Source organism: Vipera ursinii, assembly GCF_947247035.1.
Source record: "Vipera ursinii genome assembly, chromosome: 4".
NCBI lineage: Eukaryota > Metazoa > Chordata > Lepidosauria > Squamata > Viperidae > Vipera > Vipera ursinii.
In genome coordinates, this window is record NC_139514.1 from 80629737 (window position 1) to 80647155 (window position 17419).

General features: G+C 36.9%; 1 protein-coding gene across 3 annotated transcripts in view; it reads right to left on the reverse strand.

Moving 5' to 3' along the window:
* Positions 1-17419, reverse strand: part of LOC310639672 (cohesin subunit SA-2-like) — a 109044-nt gene that overhangs the window by 43965 nt on the left and 47660 nt on the right. For all 3 annotated transcript variants that reach the window (XM_083361501.1, XM_083361500.1, XM_083361499.1), the window contains exons 15-21: positions 13537-13644; positions 11351-11459; positions 10399-10516; positions 9603-9703; positions 1617-1709; positions 1442-1531; positions 768-971 (exon numbers count right to left, since the gene is read on the reverse strand). In XM_083361501.1, the coding sequence (XP_083217627.1) occupies positions 768-971; positions 1442-1531; positions 1617-1709; positions 9603-9703; positions 10399-10516; positions 11351-11459; positions 13537-13644 (823 nt within the window). The remainder of the gene's footprint in view (positions 1-767; positions 972-1441; positions 1532-1616; positions 1710-9602; positions 9704-10398; positions 10517-11350; positions 11460-13536; positions 13645-17419) is intronic.

Here is a 17419-nt window from a genome sequence, read left to right on the forward strand (position 1 = left end):
CGGTAAGTTTTTTTTGTTGACTGGAGTATAAGCCGAAGTGGAATTTTTCAGCCCAAAAAGTGGGCTGAAAAATTCGGCTTATACTCAAGTATATACGGTAGGTAATTCCTTCATGGGGTGTCTGAATTATCCTCACAACTGGAGAGACAGAATAAATAAACTACAGAAGGGACAAGAATCTCAGTATTGACTGAAAAACAATCATATGTATAAGATATCAGATAATTTTGGCTTCCTGTTGAAATATAGGGAGCGCAATGGCTCAGCAGTTAAAGATGCTGAGCTTGTCAGTTGGAAAGCAGACAGTCCAGGTTCAACACCTGAGTACCATGCGATGGGATGAGCTCCCATTCTCGCCCCAGCTTCTGTCTACCTAGCAGTTCAAAAGCATGCAAATGTGAGTAGATAAATAGGTACCACTACAATGGGAAGGTAACAGCATTTCATGCGTCTCGGTGTAGTCATGCTGGTCAGATGACCATGGAAATGTCTTCAGACAATGCTGGCTCTCCTGGCCAAGAAACAGAGATGAGCACAGCCTCCTAGAGTCAGACACAACTGGAAAGGGGAAAACCTTTACCTTTTAATATAATTTAATAGATTTTTTTTCTAGTTTGTAAATTAATCATATATGAAGATGGCACTTGCTTGTATATCTCAGTTCTCACCAATATAAAAACAGCGTATTTAACAGTTTAGAAAAAAATCACTATTTTGTTCCAGATATCTAAGTTTTGCTCCTGATTAAATACAAAACTCATATTTACCTTATGCCAAAAAATGCCTAGTAGTTGATTTAGTTTCTCCACCCATTCATTCACCAGTTCAGCTCTAGCAAAAGCCACTTGGTTATGAATAGTAAGTTCTCCTCTGGAAAGAATACTGTATACCCTGGAGCAGGTCTCTAGGATATTAGTGTTGGAGTGTATCATTACAATGACTTTTACCTCTCTCAATAAAGCATCAAGGTTCTGCAAGAAAAGGAATTATTAATATCCTAAACAGTAGTAGATTACTTAAACCAGTGTAGTCCACAAAAGGTACTGTACTCAGTTTGAATTTAGGAGCATATTTGTTTAGCCTTAAATGCATTATAAGCCTCAAACAAGGCACTGTATAGCTACAGTATAAAATAAGAAATATAAGGTCCAATTCACAAATCATGTTTATCATCAAACCTCGCAGAGCATCTAGCGCAGTTAGATGTGCAGAAATAAAAGGTGAATAATCAAGAAGATTCCATATCTGCAGAGTCTGAAAAATTGCCCTTCAAATTATTTCAGGTGAAAATGCTTTTGTGGCAAAGGCCATGTTTTCTCACCATGTCCCAGGCATCATTTCAATTTTCAGTAGTTAAAATGAAACAATCAATGAATGACATTTTTTTCACCACATTTCTCAAAATTTTCCATCTACCCATCTGTCATAAAAGTAAATTCACCTTATTGAATGAACTAGTACTGTACCGCTCTAAATCAAAATACTGTGAGATCTGCAGAAGGTTTGTCACTTTTTCTGTATCTAGTGAATACTGCAAAGGAAAACAGGATATTAGTGTGCTGCTAAAATTCAAATTAGTTATTGAATATGCATTCACAAGAGCAGCTGCACGTTACCTTTGCCAAGAGTTGAGGAAGCACCACAATAAAGTGTTCAGTAATTTTAGCACAATCTTCCATTTGTATTTTCTTCTCTTTGGTAGACAAGATCTATAGACAAAGCACTTTGTTGTAATTATAATCCTGTCACTGTTAATGATTGAAATGAGCTGCAAGATTCAAATTCTATATGCAAATTACTAGGTATGAAAGTATACAACTGCTTGAAATGTAGCAAATTTATTTAAACAATTATCATTTTTGAGCATTACTATGTACTGTAAGTTAGCTGCTTTGAATCCTTTTTCTATTCTAAGATATATCCATGTTTGAGCAAGGGAAAAGAGAACACAGATAAAGAAACATCTAGGCATTCCACACATATCAATGGTTTAGAAAGAGTTCACCACTTCTAGGTTCTAAGAACAAGCTGTGCATATCTTGCAACTCTTTCAATAGCAACAAGTTGGTACTCTTTAAGATCATGGCTAAATAAACATTTTCAACAGCAAAATAGAACTGCTTTGAAGTTGTAGTTAATAAACAAATCTTAGAAGGTCAGACTGATTTGCAGTTGCAACATGATCATGGTTTGTTTCCTGTTTTAACATATGCACTTAAATTCACATATTATTCCAAACATAACAATAAACTGTGATTTCATCCAGTTGGGAAGCCTTCCATTAGGTTCAAAGAGGGGAGGGAACCTATAAATATAGAAAATGTTCCCAATCCCCTAAAATATCCTTCCCAACATAGTACCTTTAAGTTGTGTTGACAACATAAGAGCCTGACTGAAGGGGTATCCTAGTCCCTGAAAGAATAAAATCAGCATGCAGTATATCTGAGCAAAGGTTTCCTTGGGTACAACAGGCACCTTACTCTCTGAGTAGAAGCTGTGAATCCAAGTCAACTGTCAAGTTGTGCACGAGTCTTGAATAAGGAATGCATTCCCTACTGCCACAAATTCTTTTATTGCAAAAGACACAGCCCTTTGAGTAAGCATTTAAGATTGCTTCTTTTTCTCAAACTACGAAGCAAAAGAGGACTGCTCTACAAAAATCCTGATACGGCATTGGTATGATTTTGGATGACCTCTATTGTAGGCAGAATGAGGCTAATGCATCCATCCTTGATCAACTTGACCATTTGGCAGCTTTTGATACCATCGACTTTGGTACTCTACTGTATCAGCTCCAATGGAAAATAACAAGTCCACTGGTTCCAGGACTATGCCAATTTTGATGCTGGATGGGTCTGCCCTGCCCCCGACAGACCTAATGCACAATCTGGGGGTTGTTCTAGCCTTACGATTTCTGCTCGATGAAAAGCTGTGGCTTTGAGGACCTTTGCATAGTTTTGTCTTGTGCACCAGTTCTGCTCATTCCTGGTTTAGCAGCCCTGCTTACAGTCACTTATGCCCTAGTCACTTCCAGATTGGACTACTGCATTATGCTTTACATGGGGTTGTCCCTGAAGAATACTCACTTTAGAATGCAGGGGGATAGATAATTATGTGTGCTCCTAGACCAGCACGTCACCTCTGCTGTGTGAGATTTCCGGGTCCAACTCAATGTGCTGGTTTTAATCTTTAAAGTCCTTCATGGCATGGGACTGAGTTATCTGAGGAACTAGCTCTGCTTGATTACATCAGTCTGCACCATCAGATCTGACAGACAGGACAAGTTGCAGGTTCCATCATCTAGGAATCTACATTTGGTGGGTCCTAGAAGAAGTGCCTTGTTTGCCATGGCACCTGCATTATTGAACATGCTTCCCTCCAAATTTAGATTAGCTCCACCCCTTTCAATAGAGTACCAGACACTTACTGAGATGGCTGTATTAGTGAGATGGCCATTTTTGAGGACTTCTGGTTTTGTGCCTGTAGCGCACGGTCATGGGAAAGCAGAGGTCCACTCCCCACGGCTAGTTTTGTCCTGCCTGGGGGACCCTAAATGAGTCTGAAGTTGCCCCATAGAGGCGACCATGAAGGAGGGGTGTCCCTTTGATCACAAAGCGACGACAGTCACTTCACGTGATCTGGGAGAAGCCCTCCAACCTGACAGGAGAAAGGCTAGCATGATATCAGCGTCTAGCCCAAGCTACTTGCAACCAAAGTCCAAGAGCATAAACCTGAACATTGGTGAACAGCGTGCTTGGAATTGGTTAGAGTATTGAACTTCTCTATTCTATCTCTTAACTGAATCCTTTGGAAAGGCTCCCAAAGCAAGAAAATCTCCGAAAGTGAAGGGAGGGGACCCCATCCTCACTCCCTCATAGACGGAAGTGGCGAATTAATACTAAGGGAAAAAGAAACGTATTGAAATTTAATTTAAAATACTACAGTCTGGATAAATCTAGAAACTAAAAAAAACTGTTTAGACTACACCTTAAAGGGTCTTGATGAAATTATAAAAACTATATAATAACAATAACTGTTTGAAAAACTGAAAAATGAACAACTACTGACACCTAGTGGAGAATCAGAACACAAAATACTAACAAAAAGGGTTCAGAAACTGGCAGGACGGCCAGAAACAAAGAATAATCTGTTCCCTTGAAACTGTAAATAACCTTGAAGACAGCTGGGAACAAAGGAAGAGCCAGGCCAGCCATAAGATTAAAGAGTGTCTGAAAGAAAAATACTTGGATTGTTGTTTAAATTTAAGAACTGTTTTACAGAAAAAGAAAATTTTTGGCTCTTGGCTAATCTTGTAGAGGAGAATTTACAGGAAGGACTTAAAGTGGTTTAACATACTGAATTGCAATTTTGATTGATTGATAATTGACCCTTGAATTAAAACATTGATGAAAAATTGTTTGAAGCGGGGAGACATCGTACAAGTATCAAAAAATGACAAGATGCCACATTCAGTATTTTTTCCTGAAGGATTTAGCCTGGAATATCAAAGACTTCCAGAGGTAATACTTCAAGGCAAGACAAACCCTTTCCAAGAGGAAATGTATGGAATGTTATGACAGATACAAATGACAATAGATTTAAACCACATGGAAATCCAAAACAACTTTGAGGATTTAAATAAGCACAACTTTAATTTAAATCTAGAAACTAAAAACCACCCAGGAAATAATGGCGAATGAACAAACAAATCAGATAACAAAACACAAATTAGAAGAACACGATCAAATTGATGAAGCAACAAATGAAAAGAATTACAATTTAATACAAATAGGAAAAAATCTACAAGATTTTAATACAATAAAAACAGAATGGACTATATAATTTCTAAGAGAATCATCAGAGTTTGGGAGACAGAAAGCAGATATTCTACTTATGTCATCTTTTGTATTCCCAACAATACTTGCAAAAACACAGGAACTGCCGGATAAGTGGATTATATCAACTTGGAAAGCTATTCGGCAAAAGAAGAAGACTAGACAAAGATTCAAAAGATTTGACTCACCCTATCAGATGGAGTATTACATGAACAAATACTTGTTTGAATATGGTTAAAAGAATAGGGAATTCTGAACATAAAAGGGCTCTATAACAAGAGGGATAAGAGATTTAAGTAATATAGTATGTTTTATAATACATGATATAAAAATAGTGGGTTGATATAACTTTTATTAATATAAGTGAGATATAAGCTAACTAAAGGATGTTATACCTAGATGCTATAAGACAGATAAGAAGTACAGTATTTTTATAATATATGAAATATGAAAACATTGGGATGGTGTACCTAAATGGAAAAATTTGGATATTTAGATGACTAATATTTGACGAAATCATGACTGATAAGAAATGGATTGAATATAAAAGGGAAATTAAGCTTAAACAAAAACTACGAAAATAGAATGCATGGTGAATTAATGGGATGATGGTTATAACAATAATATAAGCTGAAAAAAAGTTATACTAAGATTATTATTTGCATAAATATAAAAAAGTATATTTAATCATTCATATACTGAAAGCATTAAGAATTACATTTTGTTTAATATTGACAAAGGAAAATATAAACGGAAGAAGGGAAGATTAAAGAAATATATTATTAATTAATATATTAATTATGGGATTATCAAATTTAATCATTACTGATGTTAATCGATTATTGTCTTTTCTTTTTAAAATGTAAACCAACACAACACGCAGTACACTAGGCACTGAAGATTGTCATTCTTAAAAACCAATAAAATATATATACTGAGATGGCCATTTTATCTCTCTCATTACCCAGGGTTTGCATCTTTGGTTTTTATATTTATTAATATTGTTGTTGTTAGCTGCGAAGTCATGTCCGACCCATCGTGACCCTATGGACAACGTTCCTCCAGGCCTTCCTGTCCTCTACCATCTTCTGGAGTCCATTTAAACTCACGCCTACTGCTTCAGTGACTCCATCCAACCACCTCATTCTCTGTCGTCCCCTTCTTCTATTGCCCTCAATCTTTCCCAGCATTAGGCTCTTCTCCAGTGAGTCCTTCCTTCTCATTAAGTGGCCAAAGTATTTGAGTTTTAGCTTCAGGATCTGGCCTTCTAAAGAGCAGTCAGGGTTGATCTCCTCTAGGACTGACCAGTTTGATCGCCTTGCAATCCAAGGGACTCGGAGGAGTCTTCTCCAGCACCATATTTCAAAGGCCTCAATTCTTTGGCGCTCAGCCTTTCTTATGATCCAACTTTCACTGCCATACATTGCAACTGGGAAGACCATAGCCTTGACTATACGTGTTCTGTTCCAGCCTAGTACCGGCCCTGCAGAAAAGGCAGGGACAACCCCTTTACAAAAAGGCAAGAGGCTGGAACTAAGCCTGCCAAATTTATTGACACAAAACAAAGCAAAACAAAAACACGAACCATGAAACAGGAGCTATTCAAACAGTTGCCTTCAGCAAACCAGCCCTCCCACACATTCCCCTTTTAAACAGTTCAAGGCGTGGCTTCTCTCTGCCTCCTTCCGAGGTGCCCCATTGCCTTCCTCTGTTTACTCCTGATTGACTGGCTCCTGCGTCGGGCGTCCTTGAACAGGGCCAGCTGTGGGTCATCTTCATTCACGCTGTCAGGCTCACACAGCTAGGTCTGCGTTGTAACCAGATGGGAGGGGCCTGGCTGAGGGCTCTGCGAAGCCTCAGGGCTGTTCTCTGCAGGCTCTCCAACATCCCCCTCCTCCTCCTCTGAATTGTCCGACCCAACTGCCGAACCCACAGGCTGACCCTGAATCACAACAATACGCACTTTTGTTGGCAGGGTGATGTCTCTGCTTTTTAGTGTGCTGTCTAGATTTGCCATGGCTTTCCTCCCAAGGAGCAAGCGTCTTTTAATTTCTTGGCTACAATCCCCATCTGCGGTGATCTTGGAGCCCAGGAAAATAAAATCTGTCACTACCTCCATTTTTTCCCCATCTATTTGCCAGGAATTGATAGGGCCAGATGCCATGATCTTGGTTTTCTTAATGTTAGGTTTCAACCCAAGTTTTGCACTCTCCTTCTTCACCCGCAACAGGAGGCTCTTTAGTTGTTCTTCATTTTCTGCCATTAGAGTGGTATCATCTGCATATCTTAGGTTGTTGATGTTTCTTCCAGCAATCTTAATTCCAACTTTTGATTCATCTAGCCCTGCCTTTCCCATGATGTGCTCTGCATATAAGTTAAATAGGCAGGGCGACAATATACAGCCTTGCCAGACTCCTTTCCCAATTTTGAACCAATTAGTGGTTCGGTGTCCAGTTCTCACTGTTGCTTCTTGGCCCACATATAGGTTTCTCAAGAGACAAATAAGATGGTCTGGTACTCCCATCTCTTTAAGAACTTGCCACAGTTTGTTATGATCCACACAATCAAAGGCTTTAGCATAGTCAATGAAACAGAAGTAGATGTTTTTCTGGAACTCCCTAGCTTTCTCCATGATCCAGCGTATGTTGGCAATTTGATCTCTAGTTTCTCTGCCTCTTCGAAATCCTGCCTATACTTCTGATAGTTCTCGATCCACATACTGCTGGAGTCTAGCTTGTAGGATGTTAAGCATGACTTTACTAGCATGAGAAATGAGTGCAATGGTGCGATAGTTTGAACATTCTTTGGCACTGCCTTTCTTTGGAATTGGAATGTAAACTGATCTTTTCCAATCCTGTGGCCACTGTTGAGTTTTCCAAATTTGCTGGCAAATTGAGTGTAGCACTTTTACTACATCGTCTTTTAAGATTTTGAATAGCTCAGCTGGAATACTGTCACCTCCACTAGCTTTGTTATTGCTCAGCTTTTCTAAGGCCCACTTCACTTCACATTCTAGGATGTCTGGCTCGAGGTCAGTGACCACCTCATTGTGATTATCAGGGACGTTAAGCTCATTCTTGTATAGTTCCTCTTGTATAGTTCCTCTTGTATAGTTCCTCTGTGTAATTTTGCCACCTCTTCTTAATCTCTTCTGCCTCTGTTAGGTCCCTGCCATTTTGGCCCATTTTTGCATGAAATGTTCCCTTCATCTCTCCAATTTTCTTGAAAAGATCTCTTGTCCTCCCTATTCTATTGTTTTCTTCTATTTCTTTGCACTGCTCATTTAAGAAGGCATTCTTTTCTAGCTATTCTCTGGAATTCTGCATTCAATTGGGCGTATCTTTCTTTTTCTCCCTTGCCTTTCGCTTCCCTCCTTTCCTCAGCTATTTGCAAAGCTTCCTCAGACAACCATTTTGCTTTCTTGCATTTCTTTTTCTTTGGGATGGTTTTGGTTGCTACCTGTTGTACAATGTTGCGAACCTCTGTCCATAGTTCTTCAGGCACTCTGTCTATCAGACCTAATTCCTTAAATCTATTTGTCACCTCTATCGTATATTCAACCGGGATATGATTTAATTCATACCTGAGTGGCCTAGTGCTTTTCCCTACTTTCTTCAGTTTAAGCCTAAACTTTGCAATGAGAAGCTCATGGTTTGAGCCACAGTCAGCTCATGGTCTTGTTTTTACTGACTGTATAGAGCTTCTCCATCTTTGGCTGCAGAGCACATAGTCAATCTAATTTCTGTGTTCACCGTCTGGTGATGTCCATGTGTAGAGCCGTCTCTTTGGTTGTTGGAAAAGAGTGTTTGCTATGACTATCGTATTCTCTTGACAGAATTCTATCAGCCTGTGCCCTGCTTCATTTTGCACTCCAAGGCCAAACTTGCCTGTTATTCCGGTTATCTTTTGGCTTCCTACTTTAGCATTCCAATCCCCCATGATGATAAGAACATCATTTTTGATGTTAGTTCTATAAGGCTGTAGGGCTTCATAGAACCGGTCAATTTCATCCTCTTCAGCACCGGTGGTTGGGGCATAGACCTGGACTACTGTGATATTGATTGGTTTGCCTTGGATTTGAATTGAGATCATTCTGTCATTTTGAGGATTGTATCCCAGTATTGCTTTTTCCTACTCTTTTATTGACTATGAAGGCTACTCCATTTCTTCTGAGGGATTCTTGCCCGCAGTAGTATACCTGATGGTCATCTGAATTAAATTAACCCATTCCTGTCCATTTTAGTTCGCTGATACCTAAGATGTCGATGTTCAGTCTTGTCATCTCTTGTTTGACCACGTCCAGCTTTCCTTGATTCATGGATCTTACATTCCAGGTTCCTATGGAGAAAAAATCTTTACAGCATCGGACTTTCCTTTCACCACCAGACACATCCACAGCTGAGCGTCCTTTCGGCTTTGGCCCAGTCGCTTCATTCTTTCTGGCGCTACTAGTACTAGCCCTATTTATTAATATAGATTTTTATATTTTATAGGTGTGGGTTTTTTACATTGTTATTTTGTCTCACTGTTGTGCACAACCTAGAGTTGCTTTTGGTGATATGGGCTGCTATACAAATTTGATTAATAAAGAAATCCTAAGGTTGTGTGGGAATACTATGGTTTTCTTCCCTGCATTGGATATAAGTCAGGTATCACATTTGCTTTCCACCCACCATTTGGTTCTATCATTACAGAGAAAAGGATTATTGTCACTATAAACAGAAGGTTTTCGCTACCAATAAAGTAAAAAAATAAAACTCTACTGACTTTCTTTATTCCTCCCCTGCCTGTGGGAGGACCTTCAACAGCTTGTCGAACAGTCGCTAGGATTATTTCAATGAGGGCACTCTCCTGCACATCACTCAGTGCTGTAAACAAAACAATGGAGAATCTATTCAGTCTTCCTCAGAAAGAAGTAGAGTTCTGAAAATCTGGAAGCCCACAGTGACTTTAGCCATTAAACATAGGAATATTTTAATGTAACTAAAAAGACATTCTCTATTTCTTTTCCTCTACAAATGATTTTGGGTTGTCTGATACAGACTCAAATAAGAGACAAAGATCTAAGGGGAATCAATGAATGCTAAAAAAAAAAGATCGAATGCTTATTAAGTAAGATAGATAAAACTAATAATCATTAATATGCCCTACATAGACATACATGTTTAGTACTTCAGGGTAAGTCTTAAAGCCTTAATTTGCTTCAATACAGTTTATTAAATTAAAACACACACACACACACACACACACACACACACACACACACACACACAAAGGTGTCATACATAATGGTATACAACACACTAAGCCAAACAAATCCTCTTACCACTTTCCAGAATTCATGAACTAGTAAGGCGCAGCATCCTTTGCTCTGATATAAAACAGAAGTCAGATTGGCTAAGCTGCTCAGACAAATTCTGAGTAGAGGACTAGTCTTCAGACTGTTTATGACACTGCTCCTGAAATTCTCATATCCAACCTGCGTTCATATCACTGATGCTCTGGGTTGCCCTTTCAAAGCAGAAGGTAGCAATGAAAACACTAAGCTTTATGGCTCACTTACTTCTTTCATGTTCTCTGGCATCCTCCAGTAACAGAGCTGTCATTTGCTCCCAATTTTTCAATAAACGCACACCCCAATCCCACAGGCTGTCTACAAGATATGTGACGTGGTTATGCAGCTAAAAAGAAAAGAAATAATCCAATAGGACAAACTACCATTATGAACCTAGAAAGCAGTAAGGTCAAGCAGAAACTTGCATGTTTTCAATATCTCCTCAAAAGTAGAAATTCTCATGATACCAAATTTGATATATAAACATATTTCCACTATAGTTCTGGGAATATCCCTTCTGATTGTAGCTTGTCATATTAATTTGCATTTAAAGATGTACAACAAAAGTGCTAAAAAATAAGAAATGCTCCTTTGGTCACTTTAAACATTCATCATTTCAAGATCAGTTATTAGAATACATACAGAACGAACATATTTTCCCAGTGTATAAACTAGCCTAACTTTGGACAGGCCTTAAAATAGCCATACCCACATTAAAATTTTAGACTTTTAAATTCAACAGGAGTTTAACTTAATAACAGTGAAACAATTCAGTTGACAAGTTAGTTGCCTAAATGCATTACAATTTATCACATTCCTTAATCAAGAAAATGAACTGCTTTGGCTGTTTAAAAAGTGTGTATGTTTCAACATACACACTCAAAAGTTAGTCTTTCAACAATTTCAATAAAGGATGTAATCAGGTATTTATTATTAACTCAATCTTTTCCCTTCATAATTCTAATTCATTGTATTCTCTAAATCTTCCACTATACTGTAACTACAATTATCCAAAACTAGCAATAACAATATGAGATAGTACTTTCTTACACATTTTGTTTAATAGCAAATTAACCCAATTAAAATTCACCCACTCTCAAACCTTCACATTTGCCCCTTAATTGCATTAGCTGTCTTTATTCAGCTGTTTCTCTCTTATAGTCTGAGCAGGGAATTTTACCTCACTTTCCAAGAAAAAAACTATTAGTGTTTTCAGCTGGCTAGTAATAGGTTCCTGTTTTCCATTTCTTTTGGTGAATGATTCTGGCTCAATTTCCTGGATAATCAATCTGTCAAAGAAATAAGGAGATGATCAAAAGCAACTCCCAAATTCTGATTTACAGCAAGCAACTTCAATCAATGTTACTACCAGGTAGGTGGGTATAAGATTGTAACCAAACTTCCAATTTTTCACAGTTAAGGAAAAGTATTACTTGTAATCTCAGAGATAATCTTGAAAACATGACAGCAATGTCATGCATGCTTTAGTCTTCTTTCTCTATAAATTGTCCTCTTTGGTTCAGAACAAATCTTAAGTATTTTATTTCAGTTTCAATAGTGCAGGCTTCATATAAGGCTGATGATCTGATTGGCAAGTGTACGGTGAAGTATACTGTAATGAAGCAGAATTTTGTTTTCTAAGAAAAACTTACCTTGAAACATTTTCAGTTAAAGGAATGGTATAAGTTCAGCATCATACAAATGGACTATAATTTTTTCCATGGTTGTGCACACTTTGAAAATGATTCAGAAGTGCTTCAAATTTAATGTGAACACTACACTTCTTTGCATCAAATGAAGTGCTGTTTTAGTAAGAGGCAATGAATTCACCGTAGTTCAAAAAGAATCCACAACATTCACATAAGGTTTATTAACAATTCTTTTAAATTAATATTTGTACAGTCCTTTTTCTTATTATATTGCCAAGAGCAGTTACAAGCTTCCATCTGTGTAAACTGAATTTTCATGGCTGAAAGAAAGAGGGAGTTAGTCCTCATAGACCTGAAGAGGCTATCCCTGAATCATATCGCATTGTAGCCATGACTTCAGTAATTGACTTTAGCAAAATATTTTACTTTCATTTTCATTGTTGCATTTATGGCAGGGCTCCCCAACCTGCAGTCCGCAGAACAGGCTGGCCAGAGTGGGCACACGTGTGCATACTCACCCCCACTCGTGCTAGCGCTGCTGCCACTATGCAAATGGGGTGCTGCGCAGTGAAAACAGGGTGCCACTGCTATGCAAACAGGGTGCCGCACAGCACAAAAATGGGGGGAAACTGGGCAGCAGGCAGCACAAAAACCAGGCGACACACAAAAACCAGGCGCCACGCGGTGCAAAAATAGGGGAAAAACCAGGTGGCATGAGGTGCAAAAATGGGGGAAACCCAGGCTGCATGTGGTGTGAAAACTGGGTGTCGTGCAGCGTGAAAATGGGAGAAACCAGGCAGCACGCAGCATGAAAACGGGGCAGTGCCAATGCCCACGCAGCAAAAATGGCACGGTGCTAGCAAGTGTCACACAGGCACTAGCACCAGCCCATTTGTGTCGCACATGCTCACGGCCCTGTGTGTGTGTAAATTGCTTCTCCCCTTCCCCCTTTCCCTCCAGTCCGCCAACTGAGAAAGGTTGGAGACCTCTGATCTATGGAATGTTAATAACAAATCTGCTGGTTCTTTTGGTGAAATATATGAAGATTTTAGTTCTGTTTGGTTTCTACTTTTGATATAGGTGTAGCTCTATTTTTTTCACGCTATGGCATGAGGCATAAGATAGCCTTGTTATGAGTGGGGAGCATCTTTCATTCATAGAAGGAAAGAACATGTCTACACTCAACATCCCAGCTTCTAATGTGACAAATCTTTCAACATTTACACCATACTTGGATGTCAAAATTAAGTAGGTGTCCACAGAACCAGGGCATGCTTCAGTGCACTGCTGCTTACCCATCCATTCTCCCTCCAGAGTAAGATATAAGGATTTAACAGTTTAACTGGATTAGTTTACATTGTGCCATTACCAATGCAAGTGCTAAAGAAAATATTCTACATAAAACATCACTAACATTGGTTGGATGAATGGATATTGAGACATTCTACTTTATTAGAGAACCACTGATATGATTCTTTCATTAGTTCATAAATGTATTTGTAGAAACATGTATCAATCTCATTACGAAAAATGAATGATAAGCATCAGTTAGAAGAGAAGAGAATCGCTCAATAAGAAAAAAGGCATAGCACTTTGCTTAAAGAGAACATGTAGGTAGTTTTAAATTCCATCAACAATAAAAAGTGGATATCCTTGAAAAAAGTCACTTTTCAGACTGAAATGTCTGGCAGATAAGTTTAATAAATAAATAAAATACCTTTTGTAAAGTAATTCCCCAGCAGCTACCGCCAATGGTCGGTGGGTGCTATAAACAAACTGGTACAAGTTTTCACAGTCTTCAGCTGATAAGGCATCATCACAGTTCCTGTACAAAAATCTAATGTTAAACATGGTTTGCCAAAATATATGATGTTTGGTATTCTGACAGTATCATATGCATATTTTTCTCAGGAACAAGTCACAATATATTGAATAGGGTTTAGCCATGGGTAAATGCATGCATTAGTGCAGGTAAAACTACAATAATTGATTATTAATTTTTCTCTGCCTCTTTATTTTATTCACTTAATTGCAAAATAAGCTAAATGTATGCCATATAATTAAATTGTATATTAATTTAATAACCTTCTTCCCCCTGTGATTTTATAACAAGCACTGAAAATTAGCTACTATCATATATTTTATGCTGGTATCTTTGTGCTTATAAGAATGTAAACATATTTGACAGGGCTTGTTCTGTTGTAGATGGTCCCAGGATTATAAACAGAGGCATTTGTAGCTAAATTACTTCATACAGCAAAGTATGATAATCACTGTTAGCAAAAAAAAGTAAATAAATAAATAACAGGATAAGTTGAGGGAAGTAAAAAAATTCTAAATTATCACCGCTGGTCAAATTTGCTTTGAAAAATGAATACGAAATTAAGTTTTCCTGAGTTATAGATGTAATGAAAGGTCCACAGTGTACTTCAATAACAGGCTATCTTGTTTTAGTTGTTATATTTAACATGGTTATATAAAAATGACAAAATGTAAAAAAAATGATATTCTCTAGTATAACATTTGTAAACAATGCATCATTTTTCAATGTGCCCCTTTTGTATTAGATGGCAACTTCTTATCCATAAACACCAATTTCACTAATAAGCAGCTATCAGAGTTAAAACTTGTTACCCACCAGACTGGCCTTTTAGAAAATAATTAGTTTGTGCAATAAATATTTCAATAAAGAAGAATATTTGTAGCTCAGGGTTGAAATGAAGGGTCCTTGTTGCTTTCGGTTGTTTTCTTGGACTAGCACTGATGAAGTTACCTAGTTTGGGTAATGAAATATCTGCAAGAAAACTACCAAGCTCAGAGGGCACCAAGAACCCCCCAACTAATAGTTCAGTAGCCATTAATTGAATTCGATATGACATGTCTCTTGGTGAGATTGCTGTACAGAAAAGTTTTTAGAAATTTCTTTCTTGTTTAAAAATTGGTCATACCCTAAAAAATTGGTCACGCCCTCATTATAAATACAGAGGTTGAGAGATGGATATGTTATGAGAATGGTCACTTGTTTACTAGGAGACAAGGCAGCTTCAAAAATAATGTAAATTGATAATTATTTGATGTAACATTTTCAGAAAGTTGTGAGTCTTTTCTTTTTAATAAAAAAATTTATTTTTCTTGAGCAAACACTTTACATAAATGTCCTGGAGTACAACAGAAATTCAGCATTTTCTAATAATCAAAATAGCAGCTCTCCTTAAATTTAGGATGGTCAAACTTCCTAAATATCATTTTCTTATGTGAATGTAATTTAGGACTAGCCAGTAAAACTATAGCTCACATCCTGCTACACTGCATCTTCTATAAGGACTCACGGACTCAATTTATAATACCTTATCTAATAAAATATCCAGGAAATACTAATCTTTTTGTACATGCAATTACTGTTATCAGAACAATGTAAATAATTTCTCTGAATGTGGCCAAATTCTGTTATGCTGTATATAAAATTAGGCAAATATTAACTGCCCACTGTTAATCCACCACCAATTGTAATATATTATTCTGTCTGTCTTTTATTTTTATTTTTTACTATTGTTGATTTTAATACTTTTATTTGCTGGTCTGTGACTGTAATAAGATAATAAATAAAATTGATTTATTGATTGACTTGCCAAGAAATAGCTTAAAAAACCCTAGTATTATTAAAAACAAAATAGTAAAAACAAAAAAAGGGAAGGGAGAAATTCTTTCTATAAAGTTTAATTATTTCCTAAGACTTAACAATTGATCCAGATAAAGTTAAGCCAGAAATGCCTGTTGGTATTTTAGCTATCTAAAAATAAGTCTGGCCTTCACATACCATGTCTACTTTACATCATTTTATTCCATCTTGATTGTGATCGAGCATGAATAGAAATGTAATGCTGAAATAAATATTTTTCCCAAAGAGACAAAAAGTAGACAAGAAAAACTGAGTTCTTCCTGTGTATTTATGTGTATATTATATGTGCATGTGGCTTTATACACACACACACATGAAACACATATGCAGGCATACACATACACAGATATATATTTGCAAACTTGTATATATGGAGGGGGGGGGAAAGAGAGGCCTAGAAAAACTTTCAATATTTTTTTAAAAAAATCTCATTTGTTTTGAGCTGACTCTGGCAGTATCTCAACAAGCATTCTAACACCCTGGAATGGCCTTCATCCTACATATGTAGTCTATAATCCCTCCATTGAAATAGAGCCATGATTTAATCCAAAAAAGCAAAGCAAGAAACATTCAAGACATAAGAACAAAGAGGCAAAATATACATCTTGGAAGAAAAACCAAACTCAAAAGGCTGAAGCATCATTTATGCTTTTTCAAAAGGGCTATAAAACAGGAGTAACATTTACCAAATTGGGGAATGGAGAAGTGATCATTTCTTTCTCTAAAATAAGAATATTTGAAATTTCATATGGTTTCTCCTATTATATTTAAGTATAAAGAATCAGATTTAGAATAGATACATTGTCTATTTATTGTCTGTTCATTTCTTAAACAGTTTCTCAAAAATTGGAACTGCTATTAAGATATTCAAAAACAGGGTTTTTACACTAGTGAACTACAAATACTTTGCTACCACAAAAATGATAAAATTATGTCAAATTCTAAATCCGACTAGAACATAAATAAATTGTCTATTATAGCAAGAGAAGTATATGGCAATGGAATATTTTCCCTAAAAATGTTTAAATATAAAATATAAATAAAGATAAAAATCAGATTTATAGCTTCAATTTGAGAATTTTCTGAAAATACAGCTGCCAGAAACCAATAACTGCAGCTCAAAGTTTTAGGTTTTTTTCTATCACCAATGCAAAATCTCATGATTAGAATATGAATGCAAGAAAATTCTACTTTATAAAAGTAAAGATCCTCTGGTCAGAATTATTCTTTCAAAGTGAACATTAAAAAGTATCCTACAAAAAAAATTATCCTTCTGCAATTTGGATTCCCTTGATCTTTTGATTTATATCTCCTATGCTTCAGTCCAGGCATGTCAAACTGTTGGCCCACGGGCCGGATGCATCATACTGAAACCGCGCCCACCCCATTGCCGGAAAATGGGGAAAAAGTCGCAATACGTTGCACGATGTCACATGACATCGTGAGTTTGACATGCCTGCTTTAGTCAGTGCTAACCCAGCCATAGATCATAGAAGTTGTAGAGAAAAATCATTTTGCTATCTTGAGAAAAATTATATACAATTAAACCAAAACCAGCTCTATGCCCTTAACAGGCTAACAACTATGGAAAAATAAGAAAAAATATTCTGTCATTTGATAGGCAAACATTTACTCTGAAGACATGTTTATAAAAAGACATCTCATTTTTCAAAATATAATTTCCTTCCGGGCACTTGAAAGGAATTAAATGCACATTAAAATGCATTTGGCAAAAAACTACCAGTATTACTTGCTTAATCTGCTGCTAGAAGAAACAGTGCTCATCCATCAGTACCAATTGTTTAATGATTTTAATGTCAATTATGTTAGCTTAATATAGAAGCTAACTGTAGAAATTAATTCTATAAGTTAATAACATGCTATAGGAAGTAGTAGTCCCAGTTGAAGCGAAGGAAGGAAG